This window comes from Lipotes vexillifer, unplaced genomic scaffold (genome assembly GCF_000442215.2).
Source record: "Lipotes vexillifer unplaced genomic scaffold, Lipotes_vexillifer_v1.1 scaffold498, whole genome shotgun sequence".
In the NCBI taxonomy this organism is placed as follows: Eukaryota; Metazoa; Chordata; class Mammalia; order Artiodactyla; family Lipotidae; genus Lipotes; species Lipotes vexillifer.
The window spans coordinates 543,805-571,788 of NW_006793744.1; the positions used below are offsets into that span (position 1 = coordinate 543,805).

Genomic DNA, 27,984 nt, shown 5'->3' on the forward strand with positions numbered 1-27,984 from the left:
CCCACATGCTTTACTTCCCTACCTCCTTCTCTGAGAACTTCTCTGTTCAATTTTCTAAAACTGCAAACCAGTTTGAAATCCCCCAACCCCCTCCCTTTCCTGACTAGAGTTAAGTTCTCCAAAAAAGGGTTTTTGTCTGTTTTGTTAATTACTGTATCCCAGATCCAAATTAGGGCCTAGCACCTGACAGATACTCAGTAACTATTTGTTGAATAAATGAATGAATCCCCAAAGAGTCAGGAAATACTGCACCAATGCTATCTTAAAACTCTTTCTTGGGCTTCCCTGGTGGTGCAGTGGTTGAGAGTCCGCCTGCCAATGCAGGGGACACGGGTTCGTGCCCCGGTCCGGGAAGATCCCACATGCCACGGAGCGGCTAGGCCCGTGAGCCATGGCCGCTGAACCTGCGTATCTGGAGCCTGTGCTCCACAACGGGAGAGGCCACAACAGTGAGAGGCCCGCATACGGCAAAAAAACAAAAAAAAACTCTTTCTTGAGAAAGTTTCTATTCTATGTACCTGATGGTATCACTGGGACTTGCTTGCTTAGTCTGGTTCCAAGACTGGTTCCCAGTTTTGATACATACATGGTTTAACAGCAAGGGAAGGATGTATTAACTTGAAAACCTTGCAGTTAATGACTATATTAAAATAAAATAATATTTTATTATTATTGGTGTGGATTGTTGAACCCACACCAATCTTTAATGAGGACTAGAGGAAAGAATACCGAATTGCCACTAACTAGGTTACAATTTACCTCTGCAGGCATTAGTTTCTTTATCTGAAAAAGTGCTGGAAATTCTGATAATAATTATTTTATTTCTGCTCTGAAAAGTAGTTCTGCTGGAAAAGAAAAAAGCACTTTCCTTTGGTCTTTCATGGTAAAGTTACTGGGAACACATTGAAAGGGATAGGAAAAACATTCCAAAATCAGAAAGAATCAAGATAAACAAAATTTAATTTGTGGACAAAACTGCAAATGCAAACTTGAAAATTCCCCATGGAAGTGGTATTTGATTTCAGGTAATCAGAGAATACCTGAAGGTAGCAGAGAAGAGTAGAAGGAGCACTGAACTGTAATCAGGGGCCAAGGTTTCACCAGTAAACTCACTGTGGAACTGCAGGGAAGCCCCCTAATTAGTCTGCATCTCAGAGACCCCACCTGTATAATGAGGGGCTTGGCCAGACCAGGGGTTCCCAAGTGCTGTCTGAGTGGTGCAAGAAGCATGGAGTCCTCCAGCCCACCATCAAAGAGTCTGATTCAGTGGTCATGGTGGGGCTGAGGGCAGTTTATGCTTTAAATAACCAACTCACCCCGTATTGATGCGGGTGATTCACAAACCAGCAGTGATTATTAGTCTGGATGATCCTTGGTGGTATCTCATTCAGATATATATATTTTATGACTTTAGGCAGTCTAGCACCTGCATTTCATGTGGTAAAGAACTCACTTCTCTAGTACCTCCAGAAGATGGTTACTTAGTCTGTTTGAACAGTTCCAGGAGTGGAGACTTACTAGCTCCCATTCTACTCTGGGTCAGTTCAAATTGTTAAGTTCAACTTACACCAAAATCTGACTCAAAGAATATCATCCAGGTTTTGTTTGCTGAAGAAACCAGGAATCAGTCTGATTCTACTTTTATACAAAAGTCTTTAAAATGTTAGACAGAAACAACATTTTTCCCTTAGTCTTCTCTGGCTAAATACATGACTTTCTTTAACTCTTCCTCACCCAACAGGGCTTCTTGATCATACTGTTTCAAATACAATGGGAAAGTATTACTGAATTCATTTTCTTTTGGCACTTTGCTGTTTTAACATGTCGTTGGCTAGCAAATAAAAGAGATCCAAATAAGTTAGAAAATATGTACAATTTCTAAGTGTTACCATAAAACTTGATTAAGTCCTTCAAAGGAATAGTTTTTACTCCACTTTTAATTTCAAAACACAGAAGTATTTTCTACTTTATCATTCAAAAAAATATTATGGAGTATAACAGGCATTTTCAAAGTACATTCATAGTTTTAATACAATACAAATATGCTTTGATTAAAAAATGCTAATAATGTTAATATGATGACATTTGCATGAAGCTAGTGTTAATAGCTTCTTTTAACACCTGAGAAAACTGAGGTTCACAAAGGCTATTTCTTAACCAAGAGAGGAAACTAACATTTATTGAGTTTCCACTGTATTTCCAAGAACAGCTTTAAGCACATTTACATGTTTTCTCCCTTTCGACAACTTTTTAGCGTTATATCTATTTTACAGAGGATAAGAACACAGGCAAAAGTAGTTACATAATATCAATGAAATTACCCAGTTATTAAGAGGGAAAGCCAGAATTTGTACTAAGCTTTTTCTTCTAAGTCAAAGTGCTTCTCATTACATCTGGATACCTCTGAATATCAATTTCAACATCAGAGAATGTTAATGTTATTGGTGTCTTTACCTAGTCTACTATTTGCAAGTGAAAAACTATATATTAACACTCAAATGACATAAACAAAATAAAAAAGTGACCAATCCTCTTCCCCCAAATTAACAATCTGAAAGCATCAACCTGGGGCTGCCAAAAAAAAGCAGAATCAAGGGCAACTGAAAATTCAAACAGTACAAAATTTGGTTTTTTTTTTTTAGTTTTGTTTTTAATTGGCACTTCTTTTTAGAGTAGCATTCTGTTTCAATTTCCCTTTTCCTAAAATGGTGTATCATTTGTTCTCATTCAATTTGTAAATTGAGTACAGAGTACTTTGTCAGAATAGATGGAGCTGGACCAAAACAATGCTGTTATCACCATCTTAGGAGCAATAGCAGAACAGTAGGGGGACAAGCTCTCCCATTTTGCTTGTTATGCCACAGAAAAGTCATCATTAAATGCCCCCATAACACATCTGTAGAAATCATGCCAGTTTAATTGTCCCTCAAGTATACCACATAGGTCAACTCATGACTCCCCCACTTTACTATGAAATTCTCTCTCTCTACAAGTTAAGCATTAAAGCATTGTAAGCCTTTAGGCAAATGATTCATTTCTAGTTAGTTTGGCACCAGCCCTGAAAATTAAGGGCAGTGTACCACAATGAGGTCTTGGGTGTGTCAAGGCAGAAATGGTACTCAAAGGATTAAGGTCTTGATCTACCCGTCTAGCTGACCTTCTGTTGCTAGTAAACTTCTTTGCTACAGAATATTTATGTGAAAAAAAATATATAGTACTATACCTGCAGGGATAATTCTATATTATTCCTATTAACTGAGAACAAATTATCTACTTCTCCTATGAAAAGTGATCAAATGGGACTTTTTATAGGACAAAAGCTAGCCTAATATAGTTTATTGAATATCATTAATTCTAAAAAAACAAGTTTTTAAAATTACAATAAACATTTCTGAATTAGGGATGCATCTAATAATCTATGGTATCTCAGATTTGATGACATACAGTATGTGGTAACACGAGGACATTTCATTAAGAAAAGCATGAGTGAGCTAATAAACAAGCCAACATTGTACAAAGGACTCCCTAAAACACCCTCACTGCAAAACAGAGCACAAATGCCCCCTACAATATATCAGTATTTGAGATAGTTCTCTTAAAACTGGTAAAAAAAAAAACCTAAATGGCTAGCAAAGAATATTCTGGGCCTCTGAAACATTGAAAAAAAATAGGTCCATACCACATACAAAATAAATCTCAGTCTAGACTACCTTCTGATAAGAAATAAAGCTTTGCATAACATTTTGGAAGCTGTCTACAATGATGATAAAACTATTACTAATAGTGTAATTTTCCATCATGTTGGTACTTTCCTATAAAAATGATAAGAAATCAGCTTCTGCATACTCTCAAGTGCTGTGCTGCTCACACTACATGTGCGTGTAAGCATGACAATCCACACCCATATTCCTGTTTCCTTGGCTTAATCAGAGATGATGCAAGTCTTTAAAGCATTTTTTTTTAGGCTTTGTAAGTGTCTGAGTTCTATTTTCACCTCTAATTGGCGGGATACATCTCTTTTTAAAAGGATGTGACAGGGGCTTCCCTGGTGGCTCAGTGGTTGAGAGTCTGCCTGCGGATGCAGGGGACGCGGGTTCGTGCCCCGGTCTGGGACGATCCCACGTGCCGCGGAGCGGCTGGGCCCGTGAAGCCATGGCCGCTGAGCCTGTGCTCCGCAACAGGACAGGCCACAACGGTGAGAGGCCCGCGTACCGCAAAAAAAAAAAAAGGATATGACAAATAATTTAGAATTCTGAGGGCATGTGTAGGAAAAAAATTAAAATAAAATTAAAAAATCATGAACCTAAGATAAAAGAACTCAGATGAAGGGAGGGAATGATCCTTAAGAAAAGGTAAGTTTAATTAACAAATGACTGTGAAAACTAAACACAAAATCTTTGTAATTGTAGTGGTTCATAACATTATTATAACAGTGAAGTATAACTTTTATGCCTCGAAGCCATAGATTCTCAACCTCAGCAATTGATATTTTGGGTTGGATAACTTTGTGTTGGGGGAGGCTGTCCCTTACACTGGCTCCACCCATCAGATGCCAGCAGTGTCCTACCCCTGACCCAGGCAGTTGTAAGAACTAAAAATGTTTCAACCAAGGGAAAATTTGCCCCCTGTCGAGAAGTGCTGCTCTAACCTTTCAGTTATCAGCCGAAAAAAGAAGTTATCCTAGTTTCTCTGAAATCACCTGAAGGGTAGAAAACAATTTTAAAAAACCATTTTAAATAAACATGGCTTCAAATGAGTTTTCCAGCTCCAGAAGAAAAAAACTGGGACATTTACTTAGTTATTGCCCAGGTATTTAAAATATTGGGATTTATATAAATGGACGCCATAAAAATATGAAATATCAAATAAAATCTATGAAGTATCTTCTTTTTCAACCATTATTCCCCTATGCATTCATAAAATACCATCAATAAAGTAGCCAGAGGTAAGGAAATATATTCATTTTACATTAGTACAGTGGCTAGTATCAGAGATATCTTCACTTTACATACTTTATATTATTTACTATTTACAAGGAATAATTAACCAAGTGTTTAATTGATGCCAACTACTTTGCTAAATACTTGACTTCTATGTGTTATCTCACTGGAAGAAGAGATAAATCAATTTAATATCACTATCATGAGTTATAAAATTCATAAGATTCAAGGTTTGGTTGTAGCCGAACTTCCCGGTAAAATTCCCAAAACTTTAAATGCTAGTAAAATATAGTAATCAGAATTTTGAGCACAATAAGCCACACACAAGCATGTGCCACACTGATGGAAAAAAGCTGCATCAACTCTTGGAGGCTACGAGGATAACAGTGATGGATAAGTTACCACTAGTGACTAATAAGCAGAGGTCTTACAGTGCTTAACTTCCAAACAGTGTAGTTTAGGAAACAAGTACATTCAGTAATACCAGAAACCCAAACATAAAGGAGAAAAAGAAAGGTCTTATTATCTAAAAAGCAATAAACAATGCAAATGCACACTTACACAAAACAAGCACTGGACCCTCTTGATTAATATACCTAAAAATTAAAGTGAGTTCCCTTATTTTTAATAGCATTTTTAAATTGAGATATACTTCACCAACATAAAATTCACCATTTAAGTGTACACTTCAATAGTTCCCAGCACACCCATCTTGCTGTGCAACCATCACCACTATCCAATTCCAGAAAACTTCCATCACCCCCAAAAGAAGCCCCATACCTATCGGCAGTTAGTCCCAACATGCCCTCCCAAAATCACCTCAATCACTAATCTCCTTTCTGTCTCTATGGATTTTCCTGTTCTGGATATTTCATATAATCATACATTATGTGGCCTTTTGTGTCTGGCTTCTTTTACTTAGCATAAGGTTTTCAAGGTTCATCCATGGTGTAGCATGTTCCTTTTCATGGCTGAATAATCCCTTATTTTTTGCAGCAAATAAGTGAAGCATTTCAAGTACTGTGTTTAGACATGTCACCTGAAACATTTTCAGCCACTCCTGGAGGCCTGTAGGTGGTTGGACAGATGTAATTCGGCGTCGTTGTTGCCCTTGGCCATTGGCTGCTCTCAGGTCTCCAAAAGTTGTCGGTGTTGCTGAACATGGTACGAGGCCAGCGGTACTACAAGAAAATACAAGAGTGGAGGCAAAGACAGATATTTATTAAGAATAATGGGCTCTAGTTTAATAAGAATGGGACGACACGGCATATTTCAAACATCAATCAAACTATTATTTTTATTTGCTTGTTCCCAAGGATGCACAAAACCTATTCTGCTGTTGTAGAGTAAGTTTCCTCCTTCCTATATAACCACCTGTTTTTACCCCAGCACAGCTAATTGCAACCAAATGACAGAATCTCTATGGCAAAACTGTAAGTTGTTGGTAACATACAAATAATGTTAAAATATTTGCTTAGAAGATTCAGGTTCCACTTGCCTATGTCTGGTCTTCAGCATCATAATTAAACAAAAGTTTAAATTTCTTTCATAAAAAGGGGTATGAGATTATTAATGTTTTAAAAAAATCATATGTAGAAGTAGTCTGTTAAATGTTTTAGACATTTCACTAGTCACATTATTCCTTAAGTTTGCCCCAGATGCCTTCTAAGTTATTTACAATATTTGTCTATTCCTCTCTAATTTCTATTGCTATGATTAAGCTTAGCCTAAATAATATTTAACAGGAATAAGCCTTGATTAGAAATGTGTTTACTCAAACAGGTAGGTAGGTAGAACTTATTTTTATTATATGCAAAATTAAATACTGTAAAATGAGATCATTTTGGCTAAATACTTTTAGCCAATAATTTAAATTTTGAGACAGTTAAAATAAAAACAAAACACCACAAACCTGAAATTCAATTAATTCTGCCACTAGTAAAATAAGAGATGATCTATCTCTAAAATTGTTCAACTCTCCTAAAAATGCCTAATAGCAGAAAAAGTAGTTAGAACTATGTCATTAGTATATTAAACTTTGCTTTCTAAATTCAATGCCTAATTAAATTAGTTAAACTCAAGGTAAGTACTGAACATCTCTATCTTAAAGACACGTGGAAAAAAAGGAGCAGAAAGATTCAGGTAACAAAACCGCGTTTGTAAAATAATCTTCATTTTATTGAGCTATGACAGTAAAGTGTTTTAAATCCAAAGAACATATAAATTATATCCTAACAGTTAACTATCAAGCTCTGAAAAATTACTAATGAAACAACCCCAATTCTTTTCTATCCAGCATATCTCATTATTTTGCTTAAAAATGCATCTCAGTCACCAGATTATACAGAAAAATCTTCATATCCACCACCTTTAAATCTTTTAGCATTATACATCTAAGATGGTCTCTAACATTCAACAACTAAATCTATTTTTCTTTTATCAAATTTCAAAGGTAAGCTCTATTTTCTTCTCTGAAATGAAATAGGATGTGATAACTTAAATTTTCTAACAAAAATGATGAAAAATCATAGTTTCATCTTATTATTAGAAAATCTTTCAACAAAATTAAAGAACATCAAAAATACACTGATCAAGTCTCCAAAAAGACACGGCAATCAATATGCTGTCTGGTTTGCTTTAGACTGTGTGTTAAAAGGCTAAAAATAAAACTTTCACCTTTGCAGGTACTTTCTCAATAAAAAAGTTGGCAACTAAAGAAAAATTTTACTAAAATGTGTTCTGTGGTAAAAATTCAGCAGTCATTTATAAACTGTCTTAAAAACAACTGAACCATTTAATACTTTTGCCCTGGCATTAGCCATATTAATTGAAGACCAAAATTATATGGTTAACTGAAATCTATACATTAAAAAAAACAGCACATTTTAAACATTAAACTCAACTTTCTCATCCAAGAAAGAGTTTATCAAGATTAGAAGAAAAAAAACAAAAATGAAGTGAATAGTTTCACTTGTCTATCACTCCACACCCTCTGGCGGAAGTGCCAAAACACAGTGAAATTGTCAAAAGGCAAAGCCTACATAAGAGGGAGGAAGAGAACAGTTAACATGGGAAAATCACACAAAAAGCATTTCCTGAGTAACCAAGAAATAGCTTTATTTTTCTCTTTTGTATCATTTTTGTATATAAAACTCCTCTAATTATTATGATTTCTAAGTTTCACCAAAAAGCATCTGAAAGAAATATTTTCCACAACTGAATGAAGTAAAAGTATAAATTGGCTCCCTGGAAAAAAGAGATGCAATCTGTAACAATGTTCAATCACATAAACTTATGTCTGAACAATGTTAATTTTATTGTATCTTAAAGAGTAAAAATAAATCTAAATCAAAATATTGAGGGGAAAAAAAAGAAATGTCACCATAATGAAGTTCTTATGGTTTCTATAACTTTCAATTAGTTATTTGAAGAAGTGACAATTATGCAAAAAAGACCCCCCATAAAACCCTTAAGATGCTTTTGTCATTTAAATTTTAAAGTACCACATTCCAAATGACATCCAAAGCCATTTTTAATTAGCTGGGTAATAGCTATTGTGCTTAAGTTAGCCTAATTAGTGTGAGAGTGGGAAAAGTTTTATACTGATGCAAAATCCAAAAATGATGGAATGGTGCAGGAAACGAGTACAGTTGTATTTAGTTGTTATGGAAACTATTCTACTGGTGTAGAAATGTATGTGTTAAAAACATAAGACTTACGAAGCAAATAAAGGGGGTTTCTAACATAGTAATCTCATGAAATAAGATTCAGTTAGTAATTGTGCGGTCTATTTCACTGCTAACAAATGTATCTTCAGTTATGCATATATAACTATCCACCCTAGAAGAGCTGTTGCTATAGTAACAAGATACATTTGCTCATATCCGTATTTTAGGATTTACTTTTTAGAATTCCTTAAAAATTATGATTTAAATATTTTGTAGATAAGAGAACTTCTGCTTGTGTCTTACTTCAATGTATTAGTAATATAAAGCCACAGTGGTAGTCATTCTTCTCCTTATTTAAAATGTATGTATCTCAACTTTCAGTGATCTCAAAATGTGTTAAACAGTCAACAGTATTAGTGACAGAATCATCAACTCTTTAAAGAAACATGAGAATCATGAGAGAATGAATTATTATACTTAATTTTACCTTGTATATTCTGAGACTTTGCATGGTTTCTTTCCCAAAGAAAAAGAGCGGACCTCAGAACCATGGTCCAACTTTCTTTTCATCTATAAGGTAAAACAAATGAGATATGTTTAAAAAAAATCACCTGTCCAACTATCAAATCTTAATGTTAGCATCCGTAATACTGAAAAAATTCTTAAATTTTCATATGCCCGCAATGTTAATTAGGCATAGTTAATTCATATAGAAAATAAATGTTTCATACTTTCTTCTATTAGTTCTACTTTGTTTTACTCTTTACAAGACTGGAAAGGTGAATTTTCCCTCCTAATATTTGTCCAGAAGAACAGTGTATGGTGATTTAAAAATTGATACCCATTGTATATATTCCTTGAGAGCACTATACCTTTCACATTTTCTAGTTTAAGAACCAACACAGAGGAACATGTCATGTTAACCCACACAGAAAAGAACCATATTTAATATACTGTTCTTAGTGATTTACATTTTCCTTTAAAAACATATTTTAAGAAAGATAACAAATTCAAAATTTCAAAATCAGAATGGAAGTAATTAGTCACTGAATTTAAAACACATTATTATAAAAGGGTAAGGAGAATAATGTAAATAAAATGCTCTTGAAAAGTAATTATGATAAGGCATAAAGCAATGAATATGGGCAATGAAGACAGTACAAAAAGTAAGTCCATAATAAGAGGGAAATCTGGAGATGGTATGATAACGGTAGGAAAAAAGCCATCAATTGATATTTTACACAGAATACATAGCTCTACTGACAGATACTCACTCAGGACAAAATACTCTAACTTGAAAACCAACAAGAAAAACAGATTTAAAAAGAATGAGTTATGCATCTTTGTAAGGTATACCCGACATCTGTAGTTTTAAAGTAGTTTATTATGCTATATAGGTATGTAATATTGTAAATATATTCAGAATTATATTTTGTCGTCATCAATATTGAAATATATATTTTTTATATTTTACTATTGGTTAACTGAGGTCATCTTACTATAGATATGCTATAAAACTATAAAATAAGATCTGAGAAGATTCAACTTTCTCTATTTCAGCAAACCCGCTAAGATTTGTGTCTGCTAATTAATTACTGTACCATTGAAAATGATGGGAGCGGGGGAATCCCAGAGTGATAGAAAGTTACCCTCATTTATGTAATAAGGTGAAAACCCTTGCTTTGCAGCAGCCTTATTTTCTTACCTATTCCTCACATGGGAACATCATAACACAGCATGCCACACTGTAAATACCAGAGAAGCAACAAGAGACTCTAAAAGCTTTTTGAACCACACTCTGGGTAATAAAGACTGTTTTTATCATCATGAAGAAAGTATTCTAAAACACAGGGATAATCTTACAACGTTAGAGGCAAGAGGTAAGAATACGACAAGCTCATCCACAATTTATACCTTAGTTCATGAAATACCGACTTATTGGTCTTATTTCAACGCTTCAGAAGTTTCTGTGCTCATAACATTGTTTTAAAGTGATTCCTCTCAAAACCCATTATTTTCTTTCTCCAAATAATTTTAATAAAAAGCAAAAATAAATACTTTAATACATAGGTAGCCACATGCTTGCATATATATAAATTATAGACAAACATGTACACATACACACAAATGTATCCATCAGGAAGGTCAGTCAGTACAGATTACCTTAAAAATCTATTTTTTATAACTTCCACAAACACTCATTTTCAAAGTTGTTATGATAAACTTTGATATTCACTGTAATTAAGTTTGTAATACTGGCTTTCAGAACTTCCCTGGGTATCTTGTAAATATATTGGTGTAAATGCCATTTGCCACTAAAGCAAACTTTATTTCCATCTTAGAAATCCCTTCAATGAATAAAAATGCCTGAAATTCATATCAAGGGAACTGCTGTGAAAGGATTTTTAAATTTAAAATATTTTATGAAATAAAGCACTTTCTGTATGACTATGTCTTTTAAATATTATATTGTTTACTGAAAATACTGACTTTAGAACCAAAAATCAATTCTGCAATTTTGAAAGGGTACAGAAAGTAAATATAACCTCTTTAAATATAAATCCCCAATATTCTAGCAATTCTAGCCTTTAAGAGAGGCAACTAAAGAAAAAAGAAAAACCTATATATAAGCTATAGAAAAATTAAAGGCAAAAGGTTCACTAAAAGCTAACTAAGGATAGAGTATTTCCAGGTCAGCATTTAACGGAGCCACATTTCTAAAGTCTGAATATATTTTTAGAGGAAAATTCTCAGATTAAAATGTACATTTTATTTTAAATGTAAAGCTTTTTCCAGTTTATGTTGTCTTTCCATTTTTTGCTTACATTCATGATATAAAACAGAATACCAGACATTCAGCCACCCACCAAAATTAGAGGATACTGCAGCCATCTCTGATGATACAGATTTTCCTTCCCTGGCAGGCACACACACACAATCACACAACACAGGAAGAAAACAGCTTACTTACTTTGTAAAAAATCATTTTTAGTGTGCCGTAGAAACCCATATTTTCTGGATTTTTCCCCTTCAGTGATTCTGTGCCCCCGTGTGTCCGGCTGCTTGGCAGTCTCTGACAATATAAACCTTTTTCAGGTAGGTATGTCACAGATTCTAATGTGGACATGCTCAGGCACGTCAGAAAAGGAAGATTAGGGAGCAGAACCGGCAACAAAACTCCACAGTAGAGGCAAATGCAGCTCAGTATCAAACCGCTTCTTGGGACACACATACATACATGCAGCTTGACTGAGGAGAACTCAAGGGAATAATGAGAGAGAACTGAGAAGATTATTGGAGGAGACTATGCCCTGTCAAAGCCTGGACTGAACAGATTCCTCCCTCAGCAGCAGAGGGATCAGATTACATCTTCCCTTGAACACAGAATGGTGCAGTCCAGGATTCAGCAATGCAGACTGCACATCAATTACATGGTGATCCGCTCCAGGGAACCCGTAAGCACACAGCGCACTGAACAGAGGAAGGAGGTGGGCAACGAAGGAGACCGCCCCCATACCACAGCCCCCTCTCTCCCCTTTCAAACTTTCAGGAGGTTATTTTTGTATTTTGTAAAACCTGCATTTTTGAAGAGTTTTAAATGGCAAGCATCGTTTCCGCAAATAAGTCCTTTCAGAAACATTTTGAAAATGGAATATATTTTCATATGGTCCTCCCAATGGAAGCAAAGCAGTCTATTTTCACTAACTGCTACCCTATTGCAGTCAGTCCTGGATCAGGTTTTTCAAGTAGCTTGGACGGTCCAAAATGGGCAATTCCAAAGGGAGGAATTAGATACTCTTTGGGGCGATTTACAAAAAGGTAAACCAGTTTGGAGCATACGGCATTTGCAGAAATTATGTAATAAGTTATACTTCAATCTGTATATTTCTTATATTAAGATTTAATGTAAATACTCCCTTTGCTTTCCCATTCCATTCATTTAAAACATAGTCTTCAAGAAAATTACCACACACTGCCAATCCTTACTAATCATGAGAATATCTTTTTATGGTTAACAAACTAAGTATATAAAGTCTGGCTGAAAGGTTCTGTTTCTCCCAAGAGAGCAAAAACTGTGCTCATTGGAGAGTCTTATAATTATTTGTTCATTTACTGTTGAGTAAACAGGAGGCACTGGATTTCTACCTCTAAACTTACTTTCACAATGTGTACTGCTTATCATTAAAAAGGTATTTTATAGAATAATAAAGGTACTAAAGTTTGCCTGAAGGCAACCTTTTTCTTAGAATGACTACTACAGCAAATCTAGATATTTCATCACTCAACTTGCTACAAAACCAGCTTCAGAGGCAATTATAAGATTCCTTGGACTAGAAAGGCCCATTATTAAGGGCCTAGTTAATTAACTCCTACCCTCCCCATTAACGTTCTTTATTACAAGCAAACTGTGTGCCTATAGTTACTTAAGTACTTAAAAAGTTTCTTCAGGAAAAAAGAAATACTATTTTGACTTACTACATTTTAATACTCTCTGCTATGGTAATAAATGACTTTTGTTAGAAAAATGATTCTAAGTACTGCATAAAGTAGTATAATTTTAAAAATAAATGTTTACCTTTTTAATTAAGACATTAAGTCAGTATAACGTCTTTTATTTTATTTTTTTTTAAAACATCTTTATTGGAGTATAATTGCTTTACAATGGTGTGTTAGTTTCTGCTTTATAACAAAGTGAATCAGCTATACATATACATATACCCCCATATCTCCTCCCTCTTGCGTCTCCCTCCTGCCTTTTACTTTAAAACATAAATAAGATAATCTAAACTTTTATGAAAATGTACATCTTGGGTCTTCTCCTGGAAGTTATAGTCTACATATTATCTTTAAAAAAAAATAAATAAATAAAGCAGAAAATAACACCATTGTAAAGCAATTATACCCCAATAAAGATGTTAAAAAAAATAAAATTAAATTTAAAAAATCCCCTTCCTGGCTCTTAAACTAATTCTTACCCTCAGAAACAATATGTACATGTACCCAGCAAAAGTTAGTTTTCTAAATAAACAATTAGCTTACTTCAAAGGAAAGTTCCTTTTAAAAAGAAATCTCTTACTCTTAGGAAAAAAAATCCCAAATGTTAGGAACAGACCCATAAACCCTTTTATTAGAACTTCAGAGCGCGCAGGATTTTAAAAAAAAAAGGATATACCCTCCCCCCATTCTGGGTTGCCTGAAGAAACTAATTGTAAAATGAACACCTGAAATTTCCTCTAAAGCTTGTTGGAGGACAAAGAGACTACCTACCAGTCACATACTGGTATATACCTTGACTTCAATTGAAATCATGTCCTACCTCTAGATGAACTAACCTTTTCAGATTAAGTCTACTCAGTTGAGGACACCGACCAACTTTAATAAACCAGGAATGCCTTAGGATAGTTGAAGAAGAAAATATCTTAACTTTGTACTTGTACATTCATGCTCTTCTGGTCACATGGCTCCTATGTATGGTTATGAAGTTACAGGAAAACCTGATTCCCACAAATGTATGTTTATATGTAGGTATGTGTATTCATATTTTATTTTTAAACAGGTAAAATATTTATCTGGCTCAAAAATCAAAATGATATGCAAAAAGTAAACACTGAGAAGACTCTCCAACACCCCCACCCACCCATCTACCATGGTTCCCACTTGGAAATGATTTTCATTAGTTTGTTTATCCTTTAAGTGAGAATGTGTATGCTTATAAATACTCACAAAGACTTAATTTTTCCAAATATTTAAACAATTCTCCCTAATATCTTGTTTATAATGTTAATTTGAATTGCGAAGAAAGAATCTAAGCAAAGCTAGTCAACCAAGTCTCTAAGTAGATTTCAAATTAACAGAATAAAAATGAATGATTTTCAATATTCTCTAAAGTACTAGGAATGAAAATTGTGATCTATTATATTATTTTCATCATAATCTATATATGAACAAAGCAAATGAAATCATTCTCAAATTCCTGTTTCTGGGAGTCTTGGCTAAAATACAAACATTTAAAACTTTATTCAGAGATTTAAGGTTTTTAGTAATATGACTGAAAAAGGCTTTGTGTGTGAATCTTTATCTATCTTATCCCTGTGGTAGACAGAAACATTGTAAAACTGAGGTCAGTCCATAATCTATGTTAAATAAGTTTACCAAAAAAAGTATTTTATGCTTTATGCTAGAATGTTAGCTACTAAGTTCACTGAAAAAGCTAGCTAGTTCATCATTATAGCTAAGAAAATACTTGTGTTTCTCATCCACATTTTTAGAATTAATATCTCAGTGTATTCAGTATCATTTTCACTACAATAAACTAAATCTTCATGTAATATCAGCTAAGCAATGAATTTCCCATTCTATAAAGAATTATTTCTTGTGCTGACTGACGTGCTATAAACCTTGCTGAAAATCTATTAGTAAGGGAGTGACTAACAATGAAGTCCTTAGATTATAGCCTATCTGCTAATTCAGATTCAGTGCTCATTTCTTCACAACTCCATTGAGCTAGGTGTGAGGAATGCATGAGAGCAGTAGCTTGAAAACTGAAAAACAGAACAAAGATATGAAGATGTACTGTCCCAGAGTGTAAGCCTCTGGGAAACAGTAGCAGTAGAATGATTAACTTGTGAGCTAGTATAAGAGAAACGGCTCTTTCTAAGCAATTGGTGGGGATGACTACGTTTTCAGAAGAGCAAACTGTGGTTATGGGCAGAAACAAAAAACAATCTACATGTAAATAGTGAGAAAAATACAAACAGTAAAACAGTCTTCATGTATCATGTGTCTTCAGAGAAGTATGTATCTTATACATGGTGTCGACAGACGAAGGAGTCATTAATAGAGTACTTTTCCTCACCTTGACTCTCAGAGTTCATTATTTCCATTTTAAATATATTCTTCCATTGCACTTATCATACCTCATTGTAATTTTTATACATCTCTCAAAGGTTCACAGCTTTCTAAGACATAGCAGAAAAATGATATATAACAAATAATTAATAGTTTTGAATCACTGGCCATACAAACAAGTAGTAGCAACCATGGCATCATTTTTCTAAAGCATAAATATATAACTAGTACTAAATTATACTTAGTGCTAAAAGTCCAACTATTGTATTATAATTAGTTGATGATACTATAAATACTATTGGTTCTTTGCATTACTTTGCCAACATTTAAAATTTTATTTCCATTTTATAATAGTAGGATAATGTGTTTATATTTGTACGTCAGTGATTTTCTTCATTACTATTATGACAACATTCTTTACTCTGATGTTACACTAAGAAAACCACCTAGCACAGTTAGCTGTCTTGCCCTGAGCACAGAATTTAGATTAGAGACAGTTTGGGATTTCAACATCAAAGAAAGGAATGGCAAGCATGTTGAGGTTGAAACAAACTTGAAATCTCACTAACCCACAGTCATCAGGTTTCCGGGGTGCAAGTTCTTATTAAAAGGTTCACAACTGAAATTGGCAAGTTAATAAACCTGTTCTATCACAGGTATTATCTATTAAAATAGGATGTATGCCCAGCACCTACATTTTCCCTAATACAAGTAGGTGGCAGTATTGATCAATAAGCTATTTTCACATTTACTCATTCATTAAGCATTTATTTACACCAACTATGTGTCAGGCACAGGATAGTACATAATTTAAAAAACTTTTTTTTCCTCCACTGAATTTATGCTCAATTTAAGACAGAGAATAGGGTGATACATATACACATCTGATTCTTAGAACTCACACTGAAATTAGTTCAAAAAATTTTGGGGGAATATGTAAAATGAAACAAGGTAAGCCAGATTTAGTTTGAAATTACCATCCAAGGAAACAAATATTAAAATACTACTACATTAGAAAATATCCCAAACACTAAATATTGTAATATATAACAACTTTGTTTAAAATACACTTGTTGGGAAGTGAGGGGGATGCTTATAATAATATACAAAATCCTAACCTCAGTAAATCAAAATGCAAATCAAAGTATCACAGCTTAGACTGGTTTAAAAAATTTTTAAGATAACTATGATTGTAGGAGTGGTACTTAAAAATTTTTTTCTTATTCCTGATGTTTAAAATATTTATAACTTTCTTTATAAAAATGCAGCCCCTGAAGATTTGACACAAATTACAATATTGATTCAAGATAAAAGTTTTTTTCATCCCTTAATTTGGGCCAAATTACTGATCTGATAAACATGCACAAATATATGTATCTACCAATATATAAATATAGACACATATAGAATTTCACACAATAATGCAAGTTGAGTTCTAGTTATCACAGGCACACAAGAAAATAATGAAGATGGGAGCTCTGTTTGTTTGCTCTTCTAAAATCTATATTGTTATAGAGCTGTCAGAGACTTACTACACATACCAAAACATTACTTACAAATACTTCTTTGTACACAAGCAACACCTGCCATAATTTGACAAAGTTGTTAAGTCACTCTGGAGTTTATCGTGAATTATCTAGAAAGCAATTAATCTTTAAATCTCATGCTTAGAATCCAAAATAAACTACCAGTAAGCATCTTGAATTCATACCTAGGAGTTTCCTCTCAAATTTTTATTATAAATTTTTTGTAGTAATCCCTTCAGTAAAGTAAGAAAAATATCATGGGAAACTATTTTTTAAAAGGTTAAGTTCAAGAAAAATAAAACAGCAAATATGACCCAGGAATGAATTTAATTAACATGGAGAAAGAATGAAATCAATTTTCCTTCCATGTATTGCTTAGAACCACATTTGCTCTTCTTTCTTTATCCAACTGGATATTTACTGCTCCTGTTTGTAATGTTCAAATATATTTACCTGGCTTGAGAAAATTTTCCTATAGATGTGGTATATCAACCTTGTATTTTAATATTAAAATAACCTTTCATTTTAAGCACTGCTTAAAATTCTGAAATTAATTTTATATTAGCTACTAGTCATGACTAAAAAGCTTTGAGAAAAGAGATAAAGGCTAAGAAGTAAAAAAGTTATATCTACTGAATCAACAAAAAACCCACTAATAGCAGGAAGCCATTGAGTGTAGAACTAGAAGGGATCTTGGAAATCATCTAATCTAATTCTCCTTCGTTTGTAGAATGAACCTAAGTTTTGGAATCACAGAAATCTGAGTTTAAACAACAGTTACGCCATTACTAGAGTGTAACCTCGGTAGGGGTTATTTGACCATGATGAGTTCCAGTTTTCTCTTAAACGTGGTGGTAATACCATTTACCTTACCAACCTAGGCCACAGAGTCATTTTGAAAACACAGAGGTGCCCCTATAAAATAATAACTATTATTTACAGGTGAGAAAGGTAAGGTAGAGAATTGTCTTGCTCAGGGTCATACAGCTATTTTAGAGGCGTAGGCTCAGGTCCCAGGTTCACTACTTTTAACTGATTTGCATTAGCTATGTGAGGGCTCAAGTCCAGCTAAAAAAATCAGACATTACTAAAGAAGGAAAAAAGTGTTATATTTTGCAGATATATAGTGTAATACATGCATATTAATTGCAAATAGCAATTAAATATGCAAACCACAACTAAATCTTTATTTATTCAGTTCATGGGATGAATATCTAGGTCTATGTAACTATGCTTCTGCTACACTTGGGAATCTGAGGCAAAGACATGGTAATTGGGGAAAAGGTAACAGAAACTGAGAGAAAGAGTTAGCTTAAATGAAATCAATCAATTAAGAAAAAATCACCCACTATCTGCAAAATGCTACTGAAGTCAAATAAAAACATTGCAATAACCCTCCTCCCCTAAGATACTTAAAATCCAACTGGCAAGACAAGAGACTAATAGAGAACAATATTTGACTGGATATCAAGTGCCAAATTGGGTAGTGTAAGAAGTCAGAAAATGGAGAAATCATTTAACTAGTCTGCGATTTCAAAAAACATACGATCTTGCTTCTAAATTTAAAAGACAGAAGTTTGGTAGATGTTGAGGAGATAGAAGGAAATTATCATCTGTGGACCTAAGATATATGTGGAAATGCCACAATCATTAACTTGAAGGACTGACAATATCTATAAGACTTCTAGCAGTCACTAGTCTTTATAAGGCTCATTAGGGAATAACCTTTTTAATACTATTATCTCCTAATTCAAACACTTAATACTACAGTTAAAATAGTCTTTAACTTACTAGTAATGGTTTCTTCAAAAGTACTTCCTGCCATGACTCATTCTTCCATTTTAGGGCTAATATGTGTCTCTATGTGTACAAGGAGAACTTTACTGTGTGGGTGTGAAGACTGTAGACCTTTTATTTTAGTTACAAACACTGACTATGAAGGGGTCCTTCTGCTTCCAAAGGTACTCATACAGAAATCATATATAAAGGCAGGTTGTACTCTTGAATATAGGGGGGGATGGTGCAGATATAAGAGAGTTCTTAAATAAATATTCAAATGTCATATTCACCAAAAAACTTTATGAAAAGACAATAAAAAATGTTAACTCAGGGCCAAGGTGGATGGATACCTGACTCATTCTCACCAACATGTGGCCATAAGGACCTCTACTATTCAAAAACACAGCTTGCTTGGAAAATGAAATACTTTGTCTTGTTCCACTCCCAGCCCTTTCTTTGCATGCCTTGCCCCTCCAGCCTCCAGACTCAAAGCCTCCTGCTAAGGAATGGATTTCAGTATAGAGCATTCTGAAGGCACAGAAACTCTTCACCATATACAAAACTAGGAGAAAGGTTACTGTAAAGCAGGAGTTGTGAGATTCAAACACATGATAAAAAGTACGGTCCTTTTGAAAATACATACACGTATATTTAAGTGTGTGTGTGTGTGTGTGTGCATGCACACATGTGTATGGATGGGGAAAAGCCTACATAAATATGTAAAAATGTGCACAGTGGTCATCTAAATTGCTTAATAAGAGATTTTCCTTCTTTTTCTTTTAACTTGTCAATTAACCAGTATTCCTTATTATGCGCTAACAACTGTTCCAGGCACTGGGTATAAGGTAGCAAACAATGCAGATGAGCTCCCTAGTCTCATACAGTTTGTATTCTGGAGTGGGGTAAAACACACAATAAATAAACTAATAAATGAAAAAGATAATTTCATATAATGCTAAGCTCTCTTGAAATAAAACAGGGTACTATGAAAGAAGTAAGTAGTTAACAGAGGGTAGTAGAGAACTGTAGCTAATTTTGAAAGGTATTACCCAGGAAACAACTTTTAAGTCAAAATGGAGTAGAGCCTAGACTCAGCAAGAATAAGGCCAATCTGGCTAGGTAAAGTGACTGGTACAAGATGAAGATGGAGAGGTAACCAAGGGCCAGATCATGTAGGATCTTGGCCATGGTCAAGAGTTAGGATTTAAGGAATGCTAGTGCAATGTGAAGCCATTAGAGGATTCCGAGGATTTCTAGAATACACAATTTCTGTGTATATGTTTTAATATTATTTTTTATATTTTAAAAAATGTATATAAAATTGAAGACCACTCACAAAGTAATTAATTCTCACTTGCTGAAATTAGACATATAGAGAAAATGCATAAAAATCTTTTCAACTCTTCCATGCCCAATTACTCTTCCATTTCCCTTATCACTTGTCACCTCATACTAATTCTCAAACTTAGCACCTATTCCAAGATTCTTAAACTTGGAAAAGGAAGAGAATTGGAATAGTAGGTAATACTTAAATATTCTGTACCATGAACCAAGCACCATTCTAAAGCCTTTATATCTAGTAACTCCATTCTATAAGAATGAAAGGGTATCTACCATATCATCTCTATTTCCTTGCTCTTCCACTTTCTATGCCCTGATTTTATCTTTCCATTTGATAATTTACTCTTTTTGAGAAAGAGAGAGATACTGGGCTCAGATCTCTGTAGATTGTTAATGCATCTGCCAGCCTTACTTTAGCAAATGTCTACAATGGTGAAAGACATGGTCACCCTCAGTTATTGGAGGTGAAATGATTTTACCCATGGTACAGTTTTGAAAACTGCTTCTCTGTGATCATAAAGGAATTCAGAACATAATCACTGAATCTTAAGGTTGGAAAAAGCCTTCAACTAAAGTTTAGTACAGCCTCCGTTACACTCTTAGGTATACTTTCACTAGCATGTTGTCATCCAGGACCTGGTTAACCTAAAATACGTAAGTTATTCTCAACTCTGTGGACTTCTATTAGTTGGCTTACTGATTTTGATAATTATGTTCAATTATAAATATTTGACTAGCAGACACATAAAGTCCAGATTCAAACTTACTGCACTTTTTAAAACATAACATCTCTTTCCAAGTATCTTAAAAAATTTCCAGAAGAATTCAAAATGAGAAGGGATAACTTAAACCAATCTCTTCAAACCCCAGTCAAGAATCAAGGTCTGTGAACCTGAACTTATTTCCCTTACTTAAAAACATTTATTAAGTACCTATTCCACATTGGTGCTAGGCCAGTAAGAAACAAAAATCACACCGGGTTCTTCCTCTAGAAAGTGTACATCATAGTGATCTTTAATCAATTCTTTACTTATTTTAGAGTAGCTTGCCTGCTCTTTAAGTATTCAAGTGTTTGATGTAGCTGTCAAGTGAGTAGGGAAGAACCTAGTAATCATGCCCCCACTACATATAAAAAGGAGGATTCTAAATATTCATTTGAGAAACATCAATTTACATTTTAAAGCAATTACTGTACCTATAATTTAACAAACTGCATTCTTTACTTTGAAACTATCAAGAATTATATGACTAGCATAACACTTACATGATCTCCTACCTTTTCAGGAGATTCCAAAAGACTGTGAAGATTCAGTAAATAAAATCTGAGTACAAAGAAATATTGCTGGAAATAGTCATGAGTAGGGTTTGACATAATTTTGTCTGTCATGGAAACATTTTCAAAATAACTATTAATTTGAAGAAGTATCTGATCTACAGTAGTCTTTTATTTGCAATGAATTGTAAGACTGATGATTAGGAGTACTTTGATATCTTGGCAAGACTACTGTAATAGAAATATTTTATTTATTAAGTTCATTTTCTTTATTAAAAAGTTCTTTAAAATTTAGCACATAACTTAAAAAATATTTACCTATAAATACTTGAGGCCTCCAAATGTTTACAAATTAACTTTGAAAGTTTGTCACACTTGATACATGACTCTAAACAGTTCTTTCTGTAGGATGGATATCAGGGTTTCCCCACCAGTTGCATGAAAGCATGGTATGTAGTGATGGCATGCTGACTATTAAACAAATTTGCATACAGCTTAATTAAGAACTGCTCTATGCACACAGCTGGTCTGCTGGAAACTGTTACATGGTAGTATGAGACCACTTCAAAAAACTAAATCTAAATTTTATTTTTATTGAGTCAATGCATGTTCAAACTTCTACAACATGAAAAAAAAATTCTATGAGGAACAGCTTAAATCTACCAAATATAAAGTTAAAGCTAGCAAAAAGATGTTGAAGTTTAGAATATTCTTAAAATTTTAATATTTTGTTAGCTCTTAGGATAAAGACAGACGCACACACACACACAGACACATACACCCCTCTTCATTTTAAGCCTTTCCTTTAGAGTTATTCTATCAGGAGACAAAACAGCAAATTAAGAACTTAGAATTTTTTCCAGAGATGTTGAATGAGGTGATATTAATCATCAGGATCACAATGTAAAAAAGCAAAGACTAAAATTAGATGGTATTTTCTAAGATATTTTTACTCAACTAGCTTTTATTGAACAATTATAACAAACAGATTTTGTTAGGCCAAGGTGTAATTTACTCCCCACCAATTCATTTATTTCAAAGACCTTAACTTTGTGAAGTTCAATCTGTGTGTTTATATATAAGTAGCAAAGGAAAAGGAAATTACTGTGAGAAAAATTTATGGTGAGCTCCTAACCCCACATTTCATTTCAATATTATCAGTCTCATCCAAATGAATCCTGAGTCGTATAATGGTTCTCTATTTTCTGAACAATGAAACAAGAGGTGGAAAAAAACTAAACAGTGACTCAAACATTTTACCTTTATAGATCTAGACCTACCACATTCTAGAAATATTTAGCCAAGGTTACTGAAAGCCAGACTCCAAGCAAAAAAGGATGCAAAACTGAGCAAGATGTAGTCTCTATCCTGGAAGAACTCCCCAATTCAGAGGGAAGGACAGACAAATCAATAAAAAAAATGACAAAGCAATATAACTGATAAATAAAATTGCTCAATTTATATGACAATACACAGACCTAGAAAGAGGAAGAAATAAATGTTGTCACACATGGCAATATTTTAAACCAAAAGAATAAAGGAAAAATAAACACTAGATTTCATTCTGACTTGAGTGCTCCTTCAGTGCTCACTATCAAAGATACTATAAACTATTCAACTTTGAATAAGCAACTCTTAAAAAAAAATGATCTCTTAAGAAAATGAAATATACAGGGAAGAGAACTTACTATATGCCAGGCACTCTTCTAGGTGCTTGACTTATATTAACTCACTGAAACTGTGTTAACAACCCTATGAAGTAGGTACTACTATTAACCCATTTTACAAATAAGGAACAGGCACAGTGAGTTCCCAAGGTCACACAACTATTGTTGTAACAGCAATTTAACCACAGGGAGATCTTGGTCTCCAGTTTATAGAAAATGAAATAGGGTTTTCTACATATATAGCAAGAAGTATTGGTAGTTAAGAAATCTTTGGGATGCTTCCTGGGCTATTTCAGTATGCAAATGTGTGATGTGTGGATGAAATTTATGTTAGACTCACAGTAGACACAGAGAAAGAAAAGACAAACTAGGCAGCTAATTATGTACTCTGATACACTTTATTTGTGGGAATTTACTAAGAGCAACTTGACAAAGAGTTAACACACTACTGCCAATGCTTCCTTGGTGAAGAACTGCTCCAAGATGATGGCATCTTGGACATGTACTGAGGCTAAGCAGCCATCAGTAGACAGAGTGGAAGAAAGTCTGATGGAAGGTGCTCACAACAACACATGGGTTTTGCCTCCTTTCCCCAAATACTCTAAGAATTTCTATCTCCTACCCTTATTTCTTCATATTCCATGCTTTATTTCCCCAAAACGTGAAATAATGAAAAAGAGCTGAGAACAGAATACAACAAAAGTGTCTTCACTGGAAGGTCCTTTCAAAGAGGCTACTGGGTCTCTCACCATTACCAAAATGATCTGAACGCTATAGTAGATAGGCAAAAGTTATTGTATACATTATAACACTTATTGAAGGAACTGCTTCAAGTGATCTTTATTGGTTACTCTAACCCAAATACACTTAACAGGGAATTATGACTTCTACTTGATTTTTAATTTAGTTTAATTTAGTAGACAGCCTAAAAATACTTATTAACTAAGTAATGTGTACATGTGTGTGCATATACACACACACACACACACACACAGCACTTTTCCATCTGAGTACATACGGAACATACTCTTCAATATGTGATTATCACTTTGGCCGTGTTTCTTAATTTCATCACATATGACCTTTTTCTAAGAGCCAATCCATCTTTAAGAAATGTCAATTTGATCCATGTGTGGTTATCACTTTCTAGCAGTAAACACCATTGTCGATACATGCATATCTCTATGAGTCTATCCTACACTTTATTGTTTCAACTATCTCTAATTACCTTTATTCTAAGTAGGATACACAATTACAACAAATTTAGATTTATATGGTTATTGTAATCTCCCACAGACACTCATTCACTCAACATTTACTTGGTTGCCTATTATACACAAGCTAAATTAAGTATGGTCTCAGCTTCATGACTGGAGTTCACAGTATAGTAGGGCAGAAAGCATAAACAATTAAAACAGAGCAAAGCTGAAACTAGTATATGCTACACAGTGTTAGAAAAATGCATAACGTTAAGGTTTTGACCTAGTTCGCGGGTTCAGAGAATGCTTCTCTTCTCTAAAGGAATGACTAAGCTGCGCTGTGGTGGGGGAGCGGCACCCATAGGGCTGCAGCGCACAGAATAAAGGTATTATGGCAGGTCCAAGATGAGGCTAGAGAAGTAGAGAAGGGCCAGCTTATGCAAGACCTCATAAAGGATTTTGGTCTTTACCATAAGAGTAATGAAAAGTAAAGTCAGTCAAGGGAAGGGCATGACCCAGATATACCTCTTGCAATATCATTCTGAATGTAATGTTAAGAACAGAATGAGGAGTAGAAATAGAGACAGATGCGGAGAACAGACGTATGGATACCAAGGGGGAAGGGGGGGTGGGATGAATTGGGAAATTGGATTGACATATATATACTACTGATACTATGTATAAAATAGCTAACTAATGAGAACCTGCAGTATAGCTCAGGGAACTCTACTCAATGCTCTGTGGTGACCTAAATGGGAAGGAAATCCAAAAAAGAGGGGATATATGTATACGTATAGCTGATTCACTTTGCGTACAGTAGAAACTAACAGCATTGTAAAGCAACTATACTCCAATAAAAATTAAAAAGAAGAAAATAAAAAAGAGCAGAATGGGGAAGTAAGTGAGAGTTGATGTGGAGAGACTGAGGAGGAAGCTATTCCATTAGACCATGCAAGAGATAATGTTGGCCTGGACTAGCTAGGTGCATTACAGACGGACAGAAGTGAAGAGTTAGGAGATATTTAGGACATACAACTCATAGGATTTGGTGACAGATTGGTCATGGGAAATAAAGGAGAGGGAGTTAAGTTATTAACAATGACACCAAAGTTTCTTACTTATGCAACTGGATGGAAGATGACAGAGGACACTAAACAAGGTCAGTGTTTGTTTTCTAGAGTAGGGAGGATCACAAGTTCCATTTTTAGTCTTAGTTGGTTTGAGGTGTCTTTGAGACATCCAGGTCTCAACTCATATCATGCTCCAACTGGCTCTGGAGTTCAAAAAAAAGGTCTAGATTGAAGATAAAAACATGGGAATTAACTGTGTATAGGCCACCTCCAATTTCCTTCACAGAGCCACCTCCTCCTCATTTTAATGCTGTGAATCACAGTGCTTGAACCCAACACCCTGCCACAATGTATGCACATTAATTATTTGTCTCTCTTCACCATTAGACTGTAAGTTCCATAAAAGCAGTGACCACATCTATTTTGATTCCTGTTGTATCTCAGCTCCTCACACAGTTCTTGCACATATCAGGGCATCAATAAATAATATTTATATAAGATAATTAAGAATGTGAGATACACTCTAATCTACAATGACAGAAGTACAGAAATAATAACTGAAAAATATTAAAGGTAAACAATACATTTCACGTATTTATTATTTATTTAGTATTGCACTATACATATTATTACTTATAATATTTTATATGTTTTCCCCCTCAGGGAAAAGTAATAAAATTTTCTACATATTTATCAGTTACACAATTCAAGTATAAATTAAATTGGAAGGAAATATACAGTTCGATATGCAATGAAAATGCAATTATCTTTGTTGTTAAAAGCCACCCTGGTTTGGGACTTCCTGTACCTTTAAAAATGCCCAACAGAATATAAACTTTTACTGATAAAGGCAGTATACAGTTTTAACAACACTTAATGTACACCATTTCCTACAGATTTCACTTACCAAGTATACTACTGATTCATAGGTATTAACCTAACAGATAGCATTTTTGTGCTTCAATTTTACTGACAGGAAATCTACAGCATGTAAGTTTTTGAGAGTTACCAAAAGCATTATAACTAAAAAAAACCTTTGGCAATATATACCTTAATCCCTATGAACAGAATAACAGGCTGAGTTCCACTGCCATTAAAATTAAATTGAAAACTGCATTTTTACATATAATTGCCTAGCTTTATTTTGCTTTACCTGCTTTTTATCACCATCTCCCATTGAGATAGGATATATCAAGAAACACTACATTTAATGAAAAGGGTCAAAAGAACTAAGATCCCACTGAAATATCTTTAAAAAAAAATTGATAAGATATTTCAGTTACTACTTTATTCATTTTAGTTTTGTGAATATGAAACATATGCAAGTAATAATTTTAACAATAGATACATTTGGGGGCATACCATTCACTTCTTTTTTTTTTTTTTTTTTTTTTGCGGTACACAGGCCTCTCACTGTTGTGGCCTCTCCCATTGCGGAGCGCAAGCTCCGGACACGCAGGCTCAGCGGCCATGGCTCATGGGCCTAGCTGCTCTGCGGCATGTGGGATCTTCCCGGACCGGGGCACGAACCCGTGTCCCCTGCATCGGCAGGCGGATTCTCAACCACTGCGCCACCAGGGAAGCCCCACTTCTAATTTTGTATGCAGATAGAACATACCTCATCTTAATCTTCAATGTAGTCAACACTACACATATGGATTTCCAAATCCTCTTTGGTTTTCATCTTCTGATAAATACTCTCATATATCAAAACGGAGGAATGTTATTACATCGCTCAAAGAATGTATACATGTATACATTTCAAAGCATGTATACAAAACACTTTTGTATATAAACATACTCTGGAATCTTAAGTAAATATATTTGAAGACTACAAAATATAGTGCAAGATGATGAGAAACACTAGCTAACAGTATCAGTGCTTTTTAAATTATATTAAAGAGAAACAAAATATACTAAAATAAAAAAGGAAAACTGCTAAAAAAAATTTTGGAAGAGATTGTGGTTGGGCCATTTATTACTTATTTGCATTAGAGTTAATTAATATTCTAAAAAGGTCTACAAAAAGCTGAACAACCTCTCAAGCTCTGAATTCATGGCACTGACCTTAGACTTTCTCAGAATGATTTTTAATGCACTCTGTCATTAGTAAAACCTGTTCAAACACATGCCCCATCTGCCAGCACCCCATCTGCAAGAGAGCTTCTTATTCTTGTAGACAGTACAACTTCTGCTTGCTTCCTTCTCTACATACCAGCTGTATGGTAATGAGTGTGAGCAGCTGAAAATCCTGCATGATAACAAAGCTAATACGAAAACAGCAGAACAACAACTTCCCCTCAATGAAGCGGTTGTCCCAGGAACATAGCAGATAAGCTGTTAAACGGGGGTTGGGGGTGGTGATGAGAATTTTATTTGTTTGTATGTGGGGGATGTGTGCTTGTGCCTGTGCATGCACGTGTGTGTTAAACACAGGTCTTCCACATAATTAAAAAATAAAAAGAACCAAGAGTAGTACAGGGTACCCAAGAAGGATCTAAATTTCTGAGTACTTTTGTTAAGATTTGTGAATCAATTCTTTAAATGTTTTAAGTCTCAACTCCTACATGGTAATAATATACCAGGTGCCATTTGGACAAGCTAGTTTTCAAAGATGTTAAGTTACGTTCCATTTCTTAATTAACTCATTTTGGGGCCTAATTTAGGGAAAG

The 27,984-nt window shown here is 34.3% G+C and overlaps 1 protein-coding gene across 4 annotated transcripts in view; it reads right to left on the minus strand.

Moving 5' to 3' along the window:
- The window catches only part of FBXW7 (F-box and WD repeat domain containing 7), a 209,189-nt gene that overhangs the window by 21,044 nt on the left and 160,161 nt on the right, over window positions 1–27,984 (minus strand). For 3 of the 4 annotated variants that reach the window (XM_007466703.1, XM_007466702.1, XM_007466705.1), the window contains 2 exons: window positions 9,096–9,178; window positions 5,980–6,121 (listed from right to left, as the gene is read on the minus strand). In XM_007466703.1, the coding sequence (XP_007466765.1) occupies window positions 5,980–6,121; window positions 9,096–9,178 (225 nt within the window). Of the gene's footprint in view, window positions 1–5,979; window positions 6,122–9,095; window positions 9,179–11,579; window positions 12,069–27,984 lie in introns of those variants that run through there. The other variant, XM_007466704.1, reaches the window with a different exon arrangement.